This window comes from Sphaerodactylus townsendi, linkage group LG10, assembly GCF_021028975.2.
Source record: "Sphaerodactylus townsendi isolate TG3544 linkage group LG10, MPM_Stown_v2.3, whole genome shotgun sequence".
NCBI classification, from domain to species: domain Eukaryota; kingdom Metazoa; phylum Chordata; class Lepidosauria; order Squamata; family Sphaerodactylidae; genus Sphaerodactylus; species Sphaerodactylus townsendi.
In genome coordinates, this window is record NC_059434.1 from 80,495,121 (window position 1) to 80,512,956 (window position 17,836).

General features: G+C 46.3%; 1 protein-coding gene across 1 annotated transcript; it reads right to left on the bottom strand.

Annotated features, from left to right (window-relative positions):
• Positions 1-12,327: 12,327 nt before the first annotated feature.
• On the bottom strand, positions 12,328-15,595 carry LOC125439758 (growth-regulated alpha protein-like). Its single transcript, XM_048508933.1, has 3 exons — positions 15,484-15,595; positions 14,160-14,292; positions 12,328-12,406 (listed from the first exon to the last, which is right to left on the bottom strand). Exons 1-3 carry the CDS (start codon positions 15,545-15,547, stop codon positions 12,328-12,330), a joined length of 276 nt encoding a protein of 91 aa, XP_048364890.1. The 5' UTR covers positions 15,548-15,595.
• Positions 15,596-17,836: the final 2,241 nt, after the last annotated feature.

Sequence of the window (17,836 nt, forward strand, 5' to 3'; positions counted from 1 at the left end):
TACTAAAATTTTTGGATCCCACCACTGGTATCGGCTATGAGTGGGGAGATCTTAGTTCACATCCTCATTCTGCCCCTATGAATCAGGTACTTTCTCTAAGCCTACTTTGCAGCATTATCACCAGGATAAAAGGAGAAAGGTCCTTGAATGGGGTCCTGCACACCTTGGGGGAAAGTCAGGATAATGATCTAACGCACAGATCCCCAACATGGTGCTCACATTTGTCATGGTGGCCACCAACACCTTTCTTGATGTTTTTAGAAAGAACGTGGAACTAAGTGAGATTTTCACCCCACAAAGCTGCTGATTGGCTGGTGGAAATTTGATTAACTCTACAGGTTTTTTAAAAGAATATTGCTTTGGCAGCAGCAGCTGCCACCACAGGACAAGGATCTTCACTGTGTAACCGTAACAAGTAAACTGTGGCAATGGTTTTTGGCTGGCTCCACCTCCTTTGTCAGCCATTTTGTGGCTGTGTCTACCGTGCTGGGCCAGAATGCCAAAGGTGTTTGCAGGCTGAAAAAAAGCTGGGGAGATAAACGAGTTAGACCGGGAGTTTTCACTGTCAAAGACCTTTAAAGTTCCTTAAGAGTGACAAGCATCTTTGTCGACCTCACCTTGTTCTTGGAATCTACAGTCAGCTTGACCTGAGGTTCTCAGAGAAGCTTCCATGTTTCTGATTCGACAAGAGGCTGCTCGGTCAGCCAGTCTTTTGAGCACATGAGCTCCCAAAGGCACCTGGGGGGCCACTGCGAGTAGCAGAGTGCTGGACTAGATGGACTCTGATCTGATCCAGCAGGCTAGTTCTTATGTTCTTATGATACTCACCACCATCTGATCAGTTCAGCGCACACAATTCTCAGTCTTGTTTCAGATATCCAGTTTTATGAGCTTACGAGCATAGCATATTTTTTACTCGTGTGGTGTGAAACGTAGGGTTATCAGGTCACCCCTGGCCACTAGCGGGGATCCAGATTGGGAATTCTGTGGAGATTTAGGGCTGGAGCCTCAGGAGGATAGGGACTTCAGTGAAGCACAATGCCATAGAGTCCACCCTCCAAAACTCCATTTTCTCCAGGAGAACTGATCCCCAGATCCCCACTGGAGCAGGGACGGAGCGAGAGGGAACTGTGCCTGGGGCATGCGTGCCCCCTGTGCCCCCCTCGTCCACCCCGGAATGCCCCTGTCATATCCCCGTACCGGCGCACATCAGGTTCATCGCGCACCCCCCTGTCCCCTTGGCAATACGCCACTGCACCGGAGACTGGCATCGCTAAATCGTAGCTCAATTTCTGCATCTGCCTTGCTCTTATTAGATCTCGGCTTTTCACAGCACCATCCATCTTCGACTCATTGAGCCCATTCCAAACAGTTTGAAGGCTTTGCAGCAATCAGAGCTCCCTCTGAGCCTATTATGGGAAATACTCAATTTGCTCAGAAACGTGCACGCAGTGTATATTTCCTGACTCTGAGGGGGGAAAAAGGGAGCAGCCCCCACAACCATAGAAGCACTGAATGGCTTCTATAATCTTTCATTCTGAGCAGTAAATGGTAGAGATATTAGTGTGCTAACAGAAAGATCCTCTAAAAACTGCAGAACAATTCCTAAAAGTCTCTGCAGCTTCTTGATGCTGTTGCATGCCTATAAGCTGGAGAGTTGGATTGCCAACTCTGGGTTTGGGTTTTTTAATTCCCCCCCTCTCCCCAAAACGACAAATGATAAGAAGAAGAGTAGAAGAAGAGTTTGGATTTATATCCCCCCTTTCTCTCCTGTAGGAGACTGAAAGGGGCTGACAATCTCCTTGCCCTTCCCCCCTCACAACAAACACCCTGTGAGGTGGGTGGGGCTGAGAGAGCTCCGAGAAGCTGTGACTAGCCCAAGGTCGCCCAGCTGGCGTGTGTGGGAGTGCACAGGCTAATCTGAATTCCGCAGATAAGCCTCCACAGCTCAGGCGGCAGAGCTGGGAATCAAACCCGGTTCCTCCAGATTAGATACACAAGCTCTTAACCTCCTACGCCACTGCTGCTACTGCTACGCCACAAATAAGAGGAAAAGATTTAGAGAAAGAAAGAAAAAAAGAAAGAAAAGAAAAGAAAAGAAAGAAAACTTAATAATAATCATTATGCTGAAGGAAAACTTCCACTTAGATTTTTATAGATAAATTCATGTAAACAAGCACATAAATTTTAGCATCCTGATACCAACACATGAATTTTACAAGGTTTCCTAGGATGTAATTTAGAGGTGAAAGACAGTTTTGGATACATATAGAGAGAAGGGATGGGACATCAAAGATTATATACCAGTCTTGTAGTGGATGTCCAGGAGTCAGAGACCTAATGAGCAGCACTAGGTTCCGGATGATCAGCCCTGATGGAACAATATTATCAAGCAGCATGGTGGTACGTGATAATATTGAACACCTAACTGGGGTCCAAGGCAGTGGCGTAACTCCAACGGGACAGGGGGGCACAACGCCCCGGATACACGCCAGTGAGGGGGCATGGTGAGAGCGTGGTGGGAGCATTCCGGGGTGGGGCAGGGGCACATGCGTACCCCAGGCACAGTTCCCCCTCGCATGCCTTTATAAAGAAAAAGCATATCTTGGGGCAAAGGGAATCATTTGAACAAATGCTTTTTCATGCTGTTCCAGGTGAGGCAGTGATCTTGAGTGTTAGACTATTAATCTGATGGTCGACCAGTTATCTTGATCGGTTTTACCAGGGGTTGAACAATAAACAGGTAACGACCCTTAATGGGGGTTACCACATAGATGGTCACAAGAAGGATAAGTCAGAGGAAGAACCTTGAATAGGTTAAGAGATGTAGACAAAAGAGAACTGGTTTGTCCAGGTGTGCTCTTGTTCAGATTCAAATGTTGTTTCCTGACTACGTGCAAGGCATGAGGTCGAGGGAGGAGGTCATTGGGTAGAAAATGTTGACAGAGAGAATTTTTTCTCTCTTTCTCACAATACTAGAACCAGGGGGCATTCATGGAAAATGCTGGGGGGAAGAATTAAGACTAATAAAAGGAAACACTTCTTCACGCAACGTGCGATTGGTGTTTGGAATATGCTGCCACAGGAGGTGGTGATGGCCACTAACCTGGATCGCTTTAAAAGGGGCTTGGACAGATTTATGGAGGAGAAGTCGATCTCTGGCTACCAATCTTGATCTGAGATTGCAAATGCCTTAACAGACCAGGTGATCGGGAGCAACAGCCGCAGAAGGCCATTGCTTTCACATCCTGCACGTGAGCTCCCAAAGGCACCTGGTGGGCCACTGCGAGTAGCAGAGAGCTGGACTAGATGGACTCTGTTCTGATCCAGCTGGCTTGTTCTTATGATCTTATGTTCTTATGTTCTCATTTAGGCAGTGTTGCCCGAAAGGTCAGACACAGTCCCAAGATGGAGTCCTGAATTCAAACAGGCTGCTTCGTTCAGGGCACAGTTCTGCCAGGTCAGACTCCAGACAGAGAGAGTATTTTTCCCCCTCCGTGCCACCACAGGTCAAGTTGGTGACATATGGATGCCTGGGAGCAGAGGAGGAGAAGGAAGGCAGACGGTGCTTTGATTTTCTATTCTCTGATAAGTGTGAACGTGCTTTAATTTTCGATTCTCTGATATGTGCAAAGGCGAGAAAGAAATGCGACTCCACTTGTTTGTCATGCCCTTGCCAGGCTATAGAACTTCTCCCTTTTGAGTTCTGCAATAAAGTAGAAAGAAGGAAGGGTAGAACTTGGTTTCCTGCCAGGAGCTGGACAGGAATCATGAACAAAGTCATTGTTCTGTTTTCACCTTTTATAGCTGGGTGGGCAAAGCGCCAAGACTTGAAGAACGGTAGAACAGGCACAATAGAACAAAAAACCCTTTGAAAACACTGCCTGACCTGAAATGAAAGGGAAAGCATCCCATTCTGCAGCATATACAATAATTAGAATTCATTTCTAGCCATGCTCTGACTTGCGCAAATGAGGGTTATGGGAAGTGCCATCCAATCTCGGCCCACTTATGGTGACCCAGGATGGTTTTGAAGGTCAGAGCCATTCAGAGGTGGTTTGCCATTGCTTGCGTCTATGTAGCAACCCTCAACTTCCTTAGTGGTCTTCCATCCAAAGACTAGACAGGGGCGACCCCAGCTTGGCTTCTGAGATCTGACGTGATCAGGTTAGGTTGGGTTATCCCAGAGGTGGGATCCAGCAGGTTCTCACCAGTTCCCAAGAGTGGGTTACTAATTATTTGTGTGTGCCAAGAGGGGGTGACTAATTGGGTCCGTTTTTCCATTAGAAATTCCATTAGGTCCAAAAATCATAAACTCCTGTTGTTTCCTATGTGGCTGGTTAGCGAAGGTAGAAAACGGGATAATTCTCCCTGTTGGGCTGTTTTAAAAACATGCTTTAGAAATAGGGTAAAGTTCCTTGTTTAAGGAAAGTATCCTGCTTTTGATTTCTAGAAACAAAATTAAGTATTTGAAAGCATTAAGTATTTGACTGGCAGTCAATTAGAGGAGAAGTAGTTGTTTCTGTTGGCAGTAGACGATAGGACTTGCTATAATGAGTTTAAATTATGGAAAGAAAGATACCAGCTGGAAATTAGGAACTTTTTTTTTACAGTAAGAGTTTTTTACAGTAACAGAGAAATTATTAATGCCCCGCCCCCGGAATGCCCGGCCACGCCCCCATCGTGCCCCGCCCAGCCCCATTGGTGCTACTCCACTGTTTAAATCCCACCACCATGGGAACCTGTTACTAAAATTTTTGGATCCCACCACTGGGTTATCCAGATCAGTAGGCACAATTAACGTGTCTGAAGCCTGAGCTTACCCTGCCCACGATACTTGGTAGCCACCTTTTCAAGCACCCATATGACTATGTGGCTATCATAATTTAAAGCAGGATTTTGGAGAAGGCATGCCAGTTTTGCATCTATGCCGTGGAGATATTCAGCATTATGTGGGGCAACCGGATAGCCCCGGTGAGACCACGCTAATGACCTACTAGGATAAAACAACCCCCAAAGTCATGATCAAGTCATGCCTACAGCTCTTCCAAAGAAGTGCAGAAAAAATCCAGTTATCTTGGCTACAACTGCTAACCTCCCCAAGAGAAGGTGAACCATTCATTTGTGAACACTGATTGAAACATACACATTTTGGGTCTAAGAAAGCCATGTTTAAACAACTTGCTTAAGTTAAGGAGCAGCAGTGGCGTAGGAGGTTAAGAGCTCGTGTATCTAATCTGGAGGAACCGGGTTTGATTCCCAGCTCTGCCGCTTGAGTTGTGGAGGCTTATCTGGGGAATTCAGATTAGCCTGTGCACTCCCACACACGCCAGCTGGGTGACCTTGGAGCTGTAGAATTCAGGGGTGAGAACCTGCGGCTCTCCAGATGTTCAGGAACTGCAATTCCCAGTTTCAAGCCCCTGCCAGCATGGCCAATTGGCCAAAGTGCTGGCAGGGGCTGATGGGAACCTGTGTAGAGTTCCTGAACATCTGAGAGCCGCAGGTTCCCTGCACCCCTGGCCTAGCTCACAGTTCTTGGAGCTCTCTCAGCTCCCACCCACCTTCACAGGGTGTTTGTTGTAAGGGGAAGGGCAAGGAGATTGTCAGCCCCTTTGAGTCTCCTACAGGAGAGAAAGGGGGGATATAAATCCAAACTCTTCTTCTTTTTCTTCTTGTTTACAAAAATGAGAACATATATATTCAGGTTTGCTCGAGTCTCTCTCTCCAGCCCATATCCACATTTTTTTCCTGTTTTTTTAAAATCCTCTTTTTCTTCATGAACAATCTTCACATCAGAATTTTGTCTCAAATTCCTACACTGTGTACCACATCAACCGGATGTATCTAGCCTTGAGTCTCAGTGAAGAAGTACAGTCAAACCACAAAATGCCACCAAGCAGGAAGTCTGGGGACAGCAGTGGGAAATGTTTTAAAGAGATCCGTACGGCAAGTGGAAGAATCGCTAAACTGAAAACTTTTCTACAAAAGAATCTTTAAAGAAGAGGATTGATTTAAAATGTTTTCAGGCTGAAAATAAAACGTTTTTGGGGGGGGAAGCCATGTGGAACTCCACAAAGGAAACATTTTACTTCCTGCCTCAAAATGTTTTATTTTGGTTGTGCGGAAAGGACCAGAGGCTCAGATGCAACTGATGCCTTTGCATTAGCCAGTTGGCTGCCTTACTAGCACCTGAGCAGACACATTTGGTATGGCCGAATCACTGACTGCATGAACCATTGCTTTCTGAAAAGGCAAGGATCAGGCTGTAGACGAACTCTACCTGAAGCTCTTGGCAAGCCAGAGACTCTAACCCTAACCAGTGGTGGGATCCAAAAATTTTAGTGCAACTCTGGAGTTTCTATGGTGGTGGGATTCCAAACTGTGGTAAGCATGTAATGGGATGGGAAGTGGGGCACAACGGAGGCGTGGCCAGGCATTCCGGGGATGGGGCATTCCTGGGCAGGGCTGTGGCAAGGATGCAGCCGCTGCACCGGTCCTTGGGCGGGAAACGAATGCACGCAGGCTGCCACGCACGCCGGTGCACCTCCTGCTAGACTGCTTCAAGTTCCCATGCGACTACCGCTGAGAAGAGGGCGTGCTAACTCCAAGGCAAAAAAATCACGAGACCAAAATCACCAATTAAAGTAACCCCTCGCACATTTTACAAATAATTAGTAACCTACTCTCGGGAACCTGTGAGAACCTGCTGGATCCCACCTCTGACCCTAACCCTAGTCAGAGGAGATGGGATGAAATTATTCCGGGACATTTTTGTATACTAAACTGAATGATAATGTGTCCTCTGCAGAAAAGCAAAGCTACAGAATGATCACATTTGTCTCCAATAAGAGCCCTCCTCTGTAACACACCAGGGAAACCAAAGATGCTGAAATGAAGGTGTCAAGGTCCCTCAGTACCCGCCCAGGACCTGCTGGTGCGTGGGCTCTCTTTCTGAACCAGACACTTCACCCTGACAATGTATAATTTTTTTTTTTACGTTTATTAAAAGAAGGAACAGTTCAAAGGCACTGATATTGGCAGGTGCAGATAGAACAAAACAGAAACAGAAAAACTGGTGTTGTTAGCAAAAAAGAATCCCAGTATAATCCAGTTAGAAAAGTCCCTTCTTGCGTAGCCTTGGTGTCATGCAAGCCATTTTTGATTCTTTCATGCCATGAACTGAGCTCAAATGTGCAATGGCAAAGATCAAAACAGTGACTCACATAATAGCCTAGCCCTAGCAGGATAGCTGAGAAAAGATGTCTGTAATATCTTAGAGAGCAGCAGTGGCGTAGTGGTTAAGAGCAGGTGCACTCTATTCTGGAGAACCGGGTTTGATTCCCCCGCTCTGCCACTTGAGCTGTGGAGGCTTATCTGGTGAATCAGATTAGCTTGTGCACTCCAACACACACCAGCTGGGTGACCTTAAGCTAATCACATTTCTTCTGAGCTCTCTCAGCCCCACTTACCTCACAGGGTGTTTGTTGTGAGGGGAAAAGGGAAAGCAATTTGTAAGCCCCTTTGAGTCTCCTTTTAGGAGAGAAGGGGGGATATAAATCCAATTCTTCTTCTTCTACACCAGGGGTAGGGAACCTGCGGCTCTCCAGATGTTCAGGAACTACAATTCCCATCAGCCTCTGTCAGCATGGCCAATTGGCCATGCTGGTAGGGGCTGATGGGAATTGTAGTTCCTGAACATCTGGAGAGCCGCAGGTTCCCTACCCCTGTTCTACACAATACTAAAACTATATAGAAAGGGGCTCCACCCCACTACTAAACCAATGGGATTGCTGCACCAATTAAGCCATAGCAAAAGCTGTTACCTCAGAAGTTCCCAGGTGGGAGCAGTTACAGAAACTAAAAGGAATGCTATTCCAATTAACTTGTTTAACTGTTTTTGTGACCTTGATGCAGTGGTGGGATCCAAGGTACCCAATTTTGAAAGTAACAGGTTCCCGCCGGTGTGGATTCAAGCTGTAAGCGTGAGGCGAGTGCCAATGGGGCTGGGCGGACAGGTCACGTGGGGCATGGCCGGGCATTCGGCGGGGCGCTGTGGCAAGGACGCAGCCGGGCCGCGACCGTCCCATGAAGCGGCTTAACGTAATGCACGCAGGCGCGCGGCTGGCTGCCATGCACGCCAGTGTACCTCCTGCTTCTAGACTGCTTCAAGTCTCTATGCTACTAAAGGTGCTGAGGAGGGGCATAACTAAGGCACAAAATCAATCGGCATTAAGCAAAATCACTAATTAGTAACCCCCTCTTCGGCAATAATAATAAATAATTATTAACCTACTCTCAGGAACCTGTGAGAACCTGCTGGATCCCACCTCTGCCTTGATGGATGTTTGCTTCTAAAAATTAAACAGACAGACAAGACTCTCTAGGTTCAAAAAGCAATGAGATTTTCAAGGGATAAGTCTTGACAGTCGGAATTCCTTTCATTAGATATGTGTCTGAACAAAAGGAGATTTGACTCTCAAAATATTATGCCATGATTATATATTGTTGGTCTCTAAAGAGTGCTGGACTTCGATCTTAATTTTCTTCTGCAGACTAATATGACTAATCTCTGAAACTATTTTCCAGACTACAGGAATCAGTCCCCCTGGGGAAAATGGCTACTTTGGCAAGTGGATTCTACGGCGTTATATACCCTGCTAAGCTCCATTGCCGCTCGAACTCTGTCCTCAGATTGTATCTCCAAATCTCCATACATTTCCAAACCCAGAATTGGCAACTGGAATAACAGTTACAACATCACTTGCAAACAGAATACAGTTTGGGACCTGCATTTGATATTAATGCCCACTAGAGGACAGTGTCTGCTTGTTTGTGAGAGAAAAGGTCTCCTAACAAGTTCCCTCTCAGACATCCCCAGATCTCCCTACCATTGTTTCTCTTCTCTTCTGGGTGTGTAACCAGAGGTGGGATCCAACATAGTTCTCGCTACAGGTTCCTTGGAGGTAGATTTTCATTACATTTATGTGTGCTGAGAGGGGGTTACTAATTGGTGGTTTTGCCATGTGATTTTTTTTTTGCCTTGAATTAATGCCCTTCCTCCTCAGCGGTAAGCGCGCCCAGAACTTGAAGCAGTCTAGCAGGAGGTGCACCGGCGTCGCGTAAGGCAGCCCTCGCCTGCGTGCATCTCGCTTTCTTACCCAAGGATCGAAGCGGCTCTCCTTGCCACAGCCCATGCCCCAGGAATGCCCGCCCGCTCGAATGCCTCGATACATGCCCCCCCGCCGCGTCTCACCAGCCCCGGTAGCACTACGCCACAGGTTGAATCCCACCACCATGGGAACCTGTTACTAAAATTTTGGGTCCCACCACTGTGCGGTGGCAACATGCTGTATCAAGTTGCAAAGCTGACTAATAGCAGCAATTAAGGTTTGCAGAACTGAAGACTAACAGAGGTTGTTTGCCACTATCCGTCCTCTGCATAGAGGCCTTGCTATTCCTTGGTGGTCTCCCATCCAAATAATTATCAGGACTGACCCTGCTTAGTCCCTGAGATCTCACTATGCGTGGCAATACCGAGGTGTATCACAGAGAGCCTGCGGTACGGAGGTGGAAACGGCGGGAACAAGATCTACCAGACCACAGCCACACAGCCGGAAAACTCACAACAACCAGTTCAATCCGGCCTTCAACAATACATTGTGAAAGTGTATTCAAAGGGCGTTATTTTGCATGTGCGGAAGGGGCCTCAGAGAAATAAAGAATGCACAGCAATCATTTCTCAGAAAGTGTATTTGGTGGTCCAGAATACGAAGTTCTCCCCACTACCGAACAGGTAGCTATCCCCAAAACTAAGCTTTTTGAGTCTATCCTACATAAAGGCATGAAAACAACTACTTTTTTAAAAAGAGTATTGACTTTTAATGTATGCTTACTTTTTGAGTCTTTACAGTGGTGGCACATAAAAACTTGCTTCCAAACGGGTTATAGGCCAGGGGCCAGCCCAGAGAAAACTTGGGATCCTTTTGATATGCATGGAAATAAAAGACAAATCACAATATTATTCAATGCTTTTTTAAAAAAACCTTATGGTTTTAAAACCTTCTCCATCATTTCAAACACAGTTCGAATGGTTATCCTGGAAATCAACTCAGCAGTCAATGAAAGTGAAATCAATTTTCCACAGCTCAAGGAACTGGGGAACTGTAGTTTTCAAAAAGAACTCTACCTAGATGTGATAGGATAACCCAAGTTTTAGCAGCTCACTGCGGAGGGGTTGATTTTAAAGGCTGGGTACGAAGGCATCATGGATGAGGTGCCGCTGAGCTCTGTCCTCAAAAGCAAATATTCTCTCTGGAGAAAGCATCTCTATCAATTGAAATTCCAGGAGATGTTCAATTTGGCAAACCTAGACATAGGCTGGTTAGGTTTTAATATATATCTGCAGTGAGTTGAGGTTCAGTGGTTGAGAAAATTGGATGCTTCCACATTAGAATATAGTCCCGAACGAATATGAGAATTAACATTCATTTTTTACACACTGCCTTTGTCAAAACAGTTATTTTCTGCATTATTGAATATGGCACTTTGATACAAGAGCATTTATGCCAAAGTGTATTTATACTTTCAGACTTTCAAATTGATGAGGGCTGGGAGCTGGGAGTGGCACTGGGATCCGGGGCAGGCATGGCACCGGCTTGAGGATGGGCTTTGTTTCCATGTTGGTATTTTGTCCCTTACATCATGTGCATGGCCCGGGGTGTGGCTGGTTTGAAGTGAGATGCAGGGAATGGTTTCACTTACACTTTCCAGGCAGGACGGGGACAGGAGTAATCCTGGCCAGCATTTTTAGAATTTTGAGAGTTCAGCCTCGGCTGCTTCCAGGAAGTTTGGGCTGGGTGGCAAAGGAGATGTGCTTATAGGAAGGGTCAGCAGAGGTATGGATGACAGCAGAGGGCAGGCCACTGGCTCAGGGCGCATGTGAAGCTTTGGGGTGACATTGATGCAAGCCTGTAGTGCCCGCCACTGAACTAGGCTCAGCAGGGTGGTGGTGAAAGAAGTACCATCAATTTGCAAGCAACCAGTGTGGTGTAGTGGTTAAGAGCAGGAGGATTCTAATCTGGAGAACCGGGTTTGATTCCCCCACTCCTCCACTTGAGTGGCAGAGGCTTATCTGGTGAACCAGATGTGTTTCCGCACTCCTACATTTCTGCTGGGTGACCTTGGGCTGAATCACAGTTTAACAGGCTATATATTTACTTCCTGCAGGTATACTGTTGTGTGGGAGGAAGGAAGACTTGTAAGCCACCTTGAGTTTCCTTACAGGAGAGAATGGTGGGGTATAAATCCAAACTCTTTTTCTTCTTCTATAGTGAGTGACCTTGCAGGGTATTCAAGGCAAGAGATGTTCAGAGGTGGTTTGCTATTGCTTTCCTCTTCATAGCAACCCTGAATCTCCTTGGTGGTCTCCCATCCAAGGCTAACCCTACTTAGCTTCCAAGATCTGATGAGACTGGGGTATGACAGTCAGGGCAAAGCCCACAAGCAGTTCAATAATCCATCAATTTCTGCTGATTCCTTTGGTCTGCAGGCAGGCCAAATGAGATGGCTCAGGCCAACTGTACAGTCCAGGCTGTTGTTTTTCTCAACAGGGAAAATCTCCTTTCTTAGGGCCAGACCAATTGTTTTCCAAAATACCCAGTGGCAATCAAACTCAACAACAGCATGCATCTCTTGCAACCAAAATAAGTGGGATTGACCCTGGTAGTATTTGGATGGGAGATCCCCAAAGAATAAGGTGACAGTGGACAGACAGAAGGCAGGTGGGTGGTGGAGTGGCCAGCAGCTCAGCCACAGGAGGCCGCCGCGGCCTTCTGGGGCGGCCGTTTCCCGCCCTGTCAAGAAGCTGAGGCAGGGAGGCGCCCCGTCAAAAGCTCCTGTCGCGTCAATGCACACGCCCCTGCCTTTGAGAGGCGATGCGGCAGCCTTCAGGACACCGAAGGAGGCCGGGCAGGACAAGTGTTTAAAGGCAGGACTGTCCACTGGCCGGGGCGTCTGGTCAGCCTACCGAGGTCTACTCCAGAAGCGGAGGCGACAGGCTACCTCTGTTTCCCTCTTTTCTTCAAAACCCTACAGGGTCACCATAAATCAGCTGTGACTTCAAAGTGCTTTCCATCATCACTTTGGAGCACCTTAAAGCTGAACAAAAAATTTATTCCAGCATTCGATTTAACATGCTAGAACCCATAAAATTTATGAGTTTCAAATTCTGGCCTGGAAGAGGCCTCACTGAGAGATCCCAACAAGAGCTACTGCCAGTCAGAGCAGAGAGTCAATTGTCTGACTCAGCAGGAAGATTTAGATTTGCACTTACATGACTGTCATCAAAGTCTGCACCCACTGGGCTTCAGGGTCAACACACAGAGACCTTCCTGACTTCAGTGTGAGTCTGAAAAACAGGCCAATATGAAGATGTCAGCATTTACAGTCAGTCCTTTGCATGATGCAGGAAGAAAGAGATGTACGATTCGTCATGAAGTCCAGATGTTTTAATACTGGCTTGCTGGTTTTGTGCAAAAGATCAGGTAAGCACTGGTTTTGAAAAACCATGTCTTGCTCACGCCCAAAGCAAGGTTTGGAAAAGTCACTGGCTATCACCTTGACTAGTACAATGCATTGGAATCTTCCATTAACATTTGAAATTACAGGGCTAATAGTCAGAATTACCAGGACAGAGGTGGTACTGGATTGATAGCAATATCCAGCCAGGCCTTGAGATCCACACCAGCCCTCAATACATTAACAGTCAAACTGTTTTCCAACCAAAAGTCTATGGGCCACTCAAAAAATGCAGGAAAAACCATGAAACCCAACTGCAGGCGATCCTCATATGTGGTAGTCACACATACACATTTACTTCATGGCGCCTATATGCAATATTGATGAGTGGGTAGAGGGAACTAAAGTCATTTGAACATTGCCAGCTCATGATGGCCGTGTGCGATGACACATGGATTTTGTGAGTTTCCCTAGGCCCAGCCGAGGATAGAAGCTGATCTATCAGATAAATTTAATAATAATAATAATAATAATAATAATAATAATAATAATAATAATAATAATAATAATAATAATAATAAAGAGCAGCACTTGAAACATCTTCGAATTGACAAAATTAACATCTGTCAAATTCAGAAGGCAGCCCTGCTGGGATCGCCGCGAATACTACACCCGATACATTACAACTTCCTAGGCACTCTGGGTTTGAGGGCTAAATTCCTGTGATGAGGCCAACAACCAGCTAAAAGATCTGGCAGTTGTGGGAAATCTACAATGTGTAATAATGTAATAATAATAATAATAATAATAATTATGTATTATTGTGTGTATATGTATGTGTATGTGTGTATTATTATTATTATTAGTACTCTTATTATTAATGCTCATACATACATACATACATACATACAGGCCTTTTGTACAGATATATGCATTACATACATACATGCAAATATGTTAATCTTTTAAAATCTGGGCTGGCCGACCCAGCCACATTTACGTTATATCCATCTCTTGTAACAAATGAGTTTGACACCCCTTCCGTAGAGCAAGAACCCACTAGGAAATTTCCCTGCAAGTCAAATGATCAGTCCACCCTGATGCAGAAATTACTTAGCAGTAACTTACATTCAGCAACTGAGGGTATATACCCGTGGTGGCGAACCTTTGGCACTCCAGATGTCATGGACTACAAATCCCATCAGCCCCTGCCAGCATGGCCAATTGGCCATGCTGGCGGGCAGCTGATAATTGTAAGGATTCTCCCTGCTATTATACCTATCCACAACAGTATAATTCACAGTTCCTTTCCTTTGTTGTTACAGAGGGCAGCACTGGTATTTAATTTGCATGGCGGCAAAACAAGATGATGAATGCCAGCACAGGTTAATGCAGGAGGGCAGGAAGTATCTAGGAAAATGTAGCAGGTGCAAAATCTGACCCTCCACCTCCGGCGCCATGACGGCAATGTTTTTTTCACACCCAGGTCAGGTAATTGTGGACCCGGCCCGGATGGAGGAGGGTGTGGAGAACGTTTTCTAAAGCCCCCGCATGTGACTTAATGGCAACAGCCCGGGGACATTTGACCCCGTATGTCCCCCTGGGCAGTACGCCCCTGACAGAGGGTAACTAAGATGACTTACATAATTTCAGGCCTCCGACAACTGATACCAGGCAGAATTATCTTGATGCTTGCATATTCCGAAGGGACTGAGGTGCCAAAGCTGGAGGTGACTTTTCGGCACTTGCAGCTGAGGCCTTCTGGATCGAAGATAGCTGCGGGAGCCGCAAAAAGGTGAGAGGTCTCAGAGATACAACTAAAGACACTTCCAGGCTGCAGGTAAAAACTGTTCAAAAACACGTTAAACACCCACACGCAAAAAGTGCCTGAAACACCGAGCACCTTTAAATGAATCTCATTAAAAAAACATCTACTGCAAAACTACAGAAACTACAAGACTGGAAAAACTAGTTTAAAAAAATCAGTGTCTTAATTAAATATCTGGGAAGAAATGTCTTCGCCTGGCACTTCGTATTTCGGTTCTATGTAGTTTTGTACCATATTTTATGTATTTTATTTGTCTTGTAAGCTGCCTTGTGCTCTGTGAGGGGGGAGCAAGCAGCTGACAAATCTTTTAAATAACTAGATAAGTAATAAATTGAAAGATGGGAGGGTAGATATTGGCAAAGCCCCAAGGGATCTGGCAGCACCTATGAGCCACTGGGACAGCCCCATCTCTGATGGACACCTGTCTCACCTCTGAAGGCTGGGGAGGCACAGAAAACCTGGCTTGGGGGGTCAGATCTTAACAGGTGAGCTGGATAGTATAGAAGGAGGCAATCCTTCCGGTATTGAAGGCCTTAAAGATAAGAACCAGAATTTTGAATTATGTTAGTAAACAGACTGACAGTGCAAATCTTTTAGCACAAGATGACACAATCCTCGTCCCCCCCTGCCAACCTCCAGGTGGGGCCAGAAGATTTATTGTAATCACAACTGATCTCCAGATGAAACAGATCAGATCTCCTGGAGAAACTGGCTACTTTGGATAGTGGAAGTGCACAAGCTACTCTGGTTCACCAGATAACCCTCCACAGCTTAAGTGACAGAGTGGGGAATCAAACCCCGTTCTCCAGATTAGAGCGCACCTGCTCTTAACCACTACACCACGCTGGCTCTCAAGAAACAGGAAGCATTTCTGCAAAGGTCACTTCCAGTTTGTGGATTTACTGTTATTTTATTTAAGAGCTTCATTAGCCGCCTTTGCTCCTTACAAACCTCAAGGCAGCTTAGAACACAGAGAAAATACACAAAACAAAATCACTGCACATCAGACCGATTTGCCTCACAGGGCTGTTGTGATGCCATTCCAGGGAGGAGGGCTATGATTATTAAATGCTAAAATGACAAGAGAGAAGGAGGAAAGGAAAGGAGAGCAGAATCCCCGCCCCCCCAATGGTTCTTACCTGCCATGCTGGTGTTGTAAACAACCAGAAGAGTAAGAAGAAGAAGAGCGCAGCTTGGTCTCATCCTGACTTCGGTGGCCACGTGTGTCCTGAGCAAATTCAGCCTTGAGTGTTTGCCTCGCCTGTGGCTTTGGAGGCCAACGTGGCTTCTATTTATTTGGCAGGACCACAAGTGTCATCATTAGCAGATAGCTATTTTTTAGTCCTGATAAGCTAAAGCTGCATTAAGCCTCCACTGGGCAGTTTCCCACATATTTTCCATATTCTATGAGGCTGCAATTTGGGTATGAGCTTCAACAAAGAAATTTGCACATAGCCAGGTCCGAGAAAGAAGCGTGCACTGAGATCAAATCCATTGGGCTGCTATGGCGGGTAGAGGACTTGAACCTATATCCCTCAGATTTCTTAGTCCAACACTGCATAGACTGAACCACGCGCACCTTGCTAGGTCTCCTCCATCTTAACAGAAGTGGGTTAGAGGGTGCCATAAGGCTTCTTTGCTACAGGTTGCCTGCGGCTGTCCGGCACATCAGGGTGAATTAATATCTTGCGGGGCGATATGATTCCAAATGTCCCTGGACTGCGGCCATTTAGTCACATGGGGTGTGAAAAATTGCCCCCACCCCTCCTCCTTCCCCTCAGGTCCATACACTGACTTCAAGAGACGCGGTACTGAAAGGCTGACACTGTGGAAGTTGGGGAGGAATTGTACGTCCCATTGATGGGGAGAAAACTCAGATTTTTTGCACCCAGGCTGACATTTTTTTTCTTAGTGCCTCCTGCATCTGGCATCTGTAAACCAGGGCCAGCCGGGCAGCAGTGGGCGTAGGAGGTTAAAGAGCTTCGTGTATCCTAATCTGCAGGAACGGGTTTGATTCCAGCTCTGCAGCTTCGGTGAGCTGTGGAGGCTTATGCGGGGAAATTCAAAGATTAGCCTGTATACACGCCAGCTGGGTGACATTGGGCTAGTCACAGGTCTTTGGAGCTCTTCTGCAGTCTATATTTCTTACCTCACAGGGTGTTTGTTGCAGGGGAAGGGCAGGGTATGTCAGCCCTTTGAGTCTCCTGCAGTAGGAGAGGGGATATAATCCCAGCTTCGCTGCTTCTTGCTGCCCGCTGGAAGACACCAAACATTTCAGAGAACGATACGCGTTTCAAAATAACTCAGGTGCACTCTCCCACTTTTACCAAAGCAGCGGCATGAGTGGATGGCTTCCTGAGAGTGGTGGTGGAAGGCTAATGAGTAGTGCAGCCAACTCACAATGACCAGATATGGTTTCAAGGCAAGAACTGTTCAGAGATGGCTTCTCCTTGCCTTCCTCTGAATAGCAACCTTGGATTTCCTTGGTGGTCTCCCCTCCGAACACTGACCAGGGCCAACACAGCTTCCAAGATTTGAAGGATTGGGATCAGCTTCAAGTTGGACCAATGGATCCAGAGTCAAGCGATCAAGATGGGCATAGCTTTTATGGCATACCTATGTAACCTACTTATCGCCAGCCACATCAATCTCCATTGGAGACTTAGGAAATAATATATGACAGCACCTCTCTGGCTTAGCTCAAACCAATATGAAGTAGCTTGAACAAATTAGCCAACAAACTTTTTAATCTTAACACAGCTTTCTACCATGTTCAGAATAAAATGTGTTGAATATGGTAGGTATTATATATATACAGCACAACTCAATTGTGTACCAGAAATCTTTAAGTGCTTTTTTAAAAGAGCGCTCAGAACGGTTCTGCCACTGGCTTGAATAGGTGTCCAGTAGCAGAAGAGGTAGCATTGGTCCAACTATTAATCAAAGCAGGGCTTCTTTCTCCCCATCTGGCCTTCTGCAATGCATTGGCTGGCTGCTGCAGGTCAACTACCCTCCAATTTGGGCCTCTGTAAAACCAGTAGTCATTTCCCTCCAATTAAGCTGCAAGCCTTCCTTCTCCTACTGCAAGGCCAAGATCCAATTGAGGAGGGTGGGGCTGTTGCGGTTGGTAATAGAGTAAAAGCAAGCTTACCAGCTGCACATGCTCAGTGAGCTTTATCCCTGGGCCTAAGATCCCAGCAAGGCAAAAATACTAAAATGGCATGGGTTACGCGGTACTTTCTGTAATATCCCAGGGTGCGAGAATGGTGGCAGCTGCAGCACTGAAAAGTTCTGCTCATGGTCTAATCCCAGGAGGTAGGGGAACCTGCGGCTCTCAGATGTTCGGGAACTACAATTCCCATCCAGCTCTGTCATCTCAGTGCTTGGCAGAGGGCTGATGAAATGTAATTCCTGGTCATCGCTGAAGAGCTGTCGAAATATTCGAATGATTCCTGGATCTAAGATTCGAGATCCTGATGGAAGCTGGCCCAA

Excerpts from the sequence above, each read along its gene's own strand:
- LOC125439758 (XM_048508933.1), bottom strand. The coding sequence starts at position 15,547 with ATGAGACCAAGCTGCGCTCTTCTTCTTCTTACTCTTCTGGTTGTTTAC. Across the intron at positions 14,293-15,483 it reads TTACAACACCAGCATGGCAG|CTATCTTCGATCCAGAAGGC; the intron begins GTAAGAACCATT and ends CGGCTCCCGCAG. Across the intron at positions 12,407-14,159 it reads TGTCGGAGGCCTGAAATTAT|ACTCACACTGAAGTCAGGAA; the intron begins GTAAGTCATCTT and ends CCTGTTTTTCAG.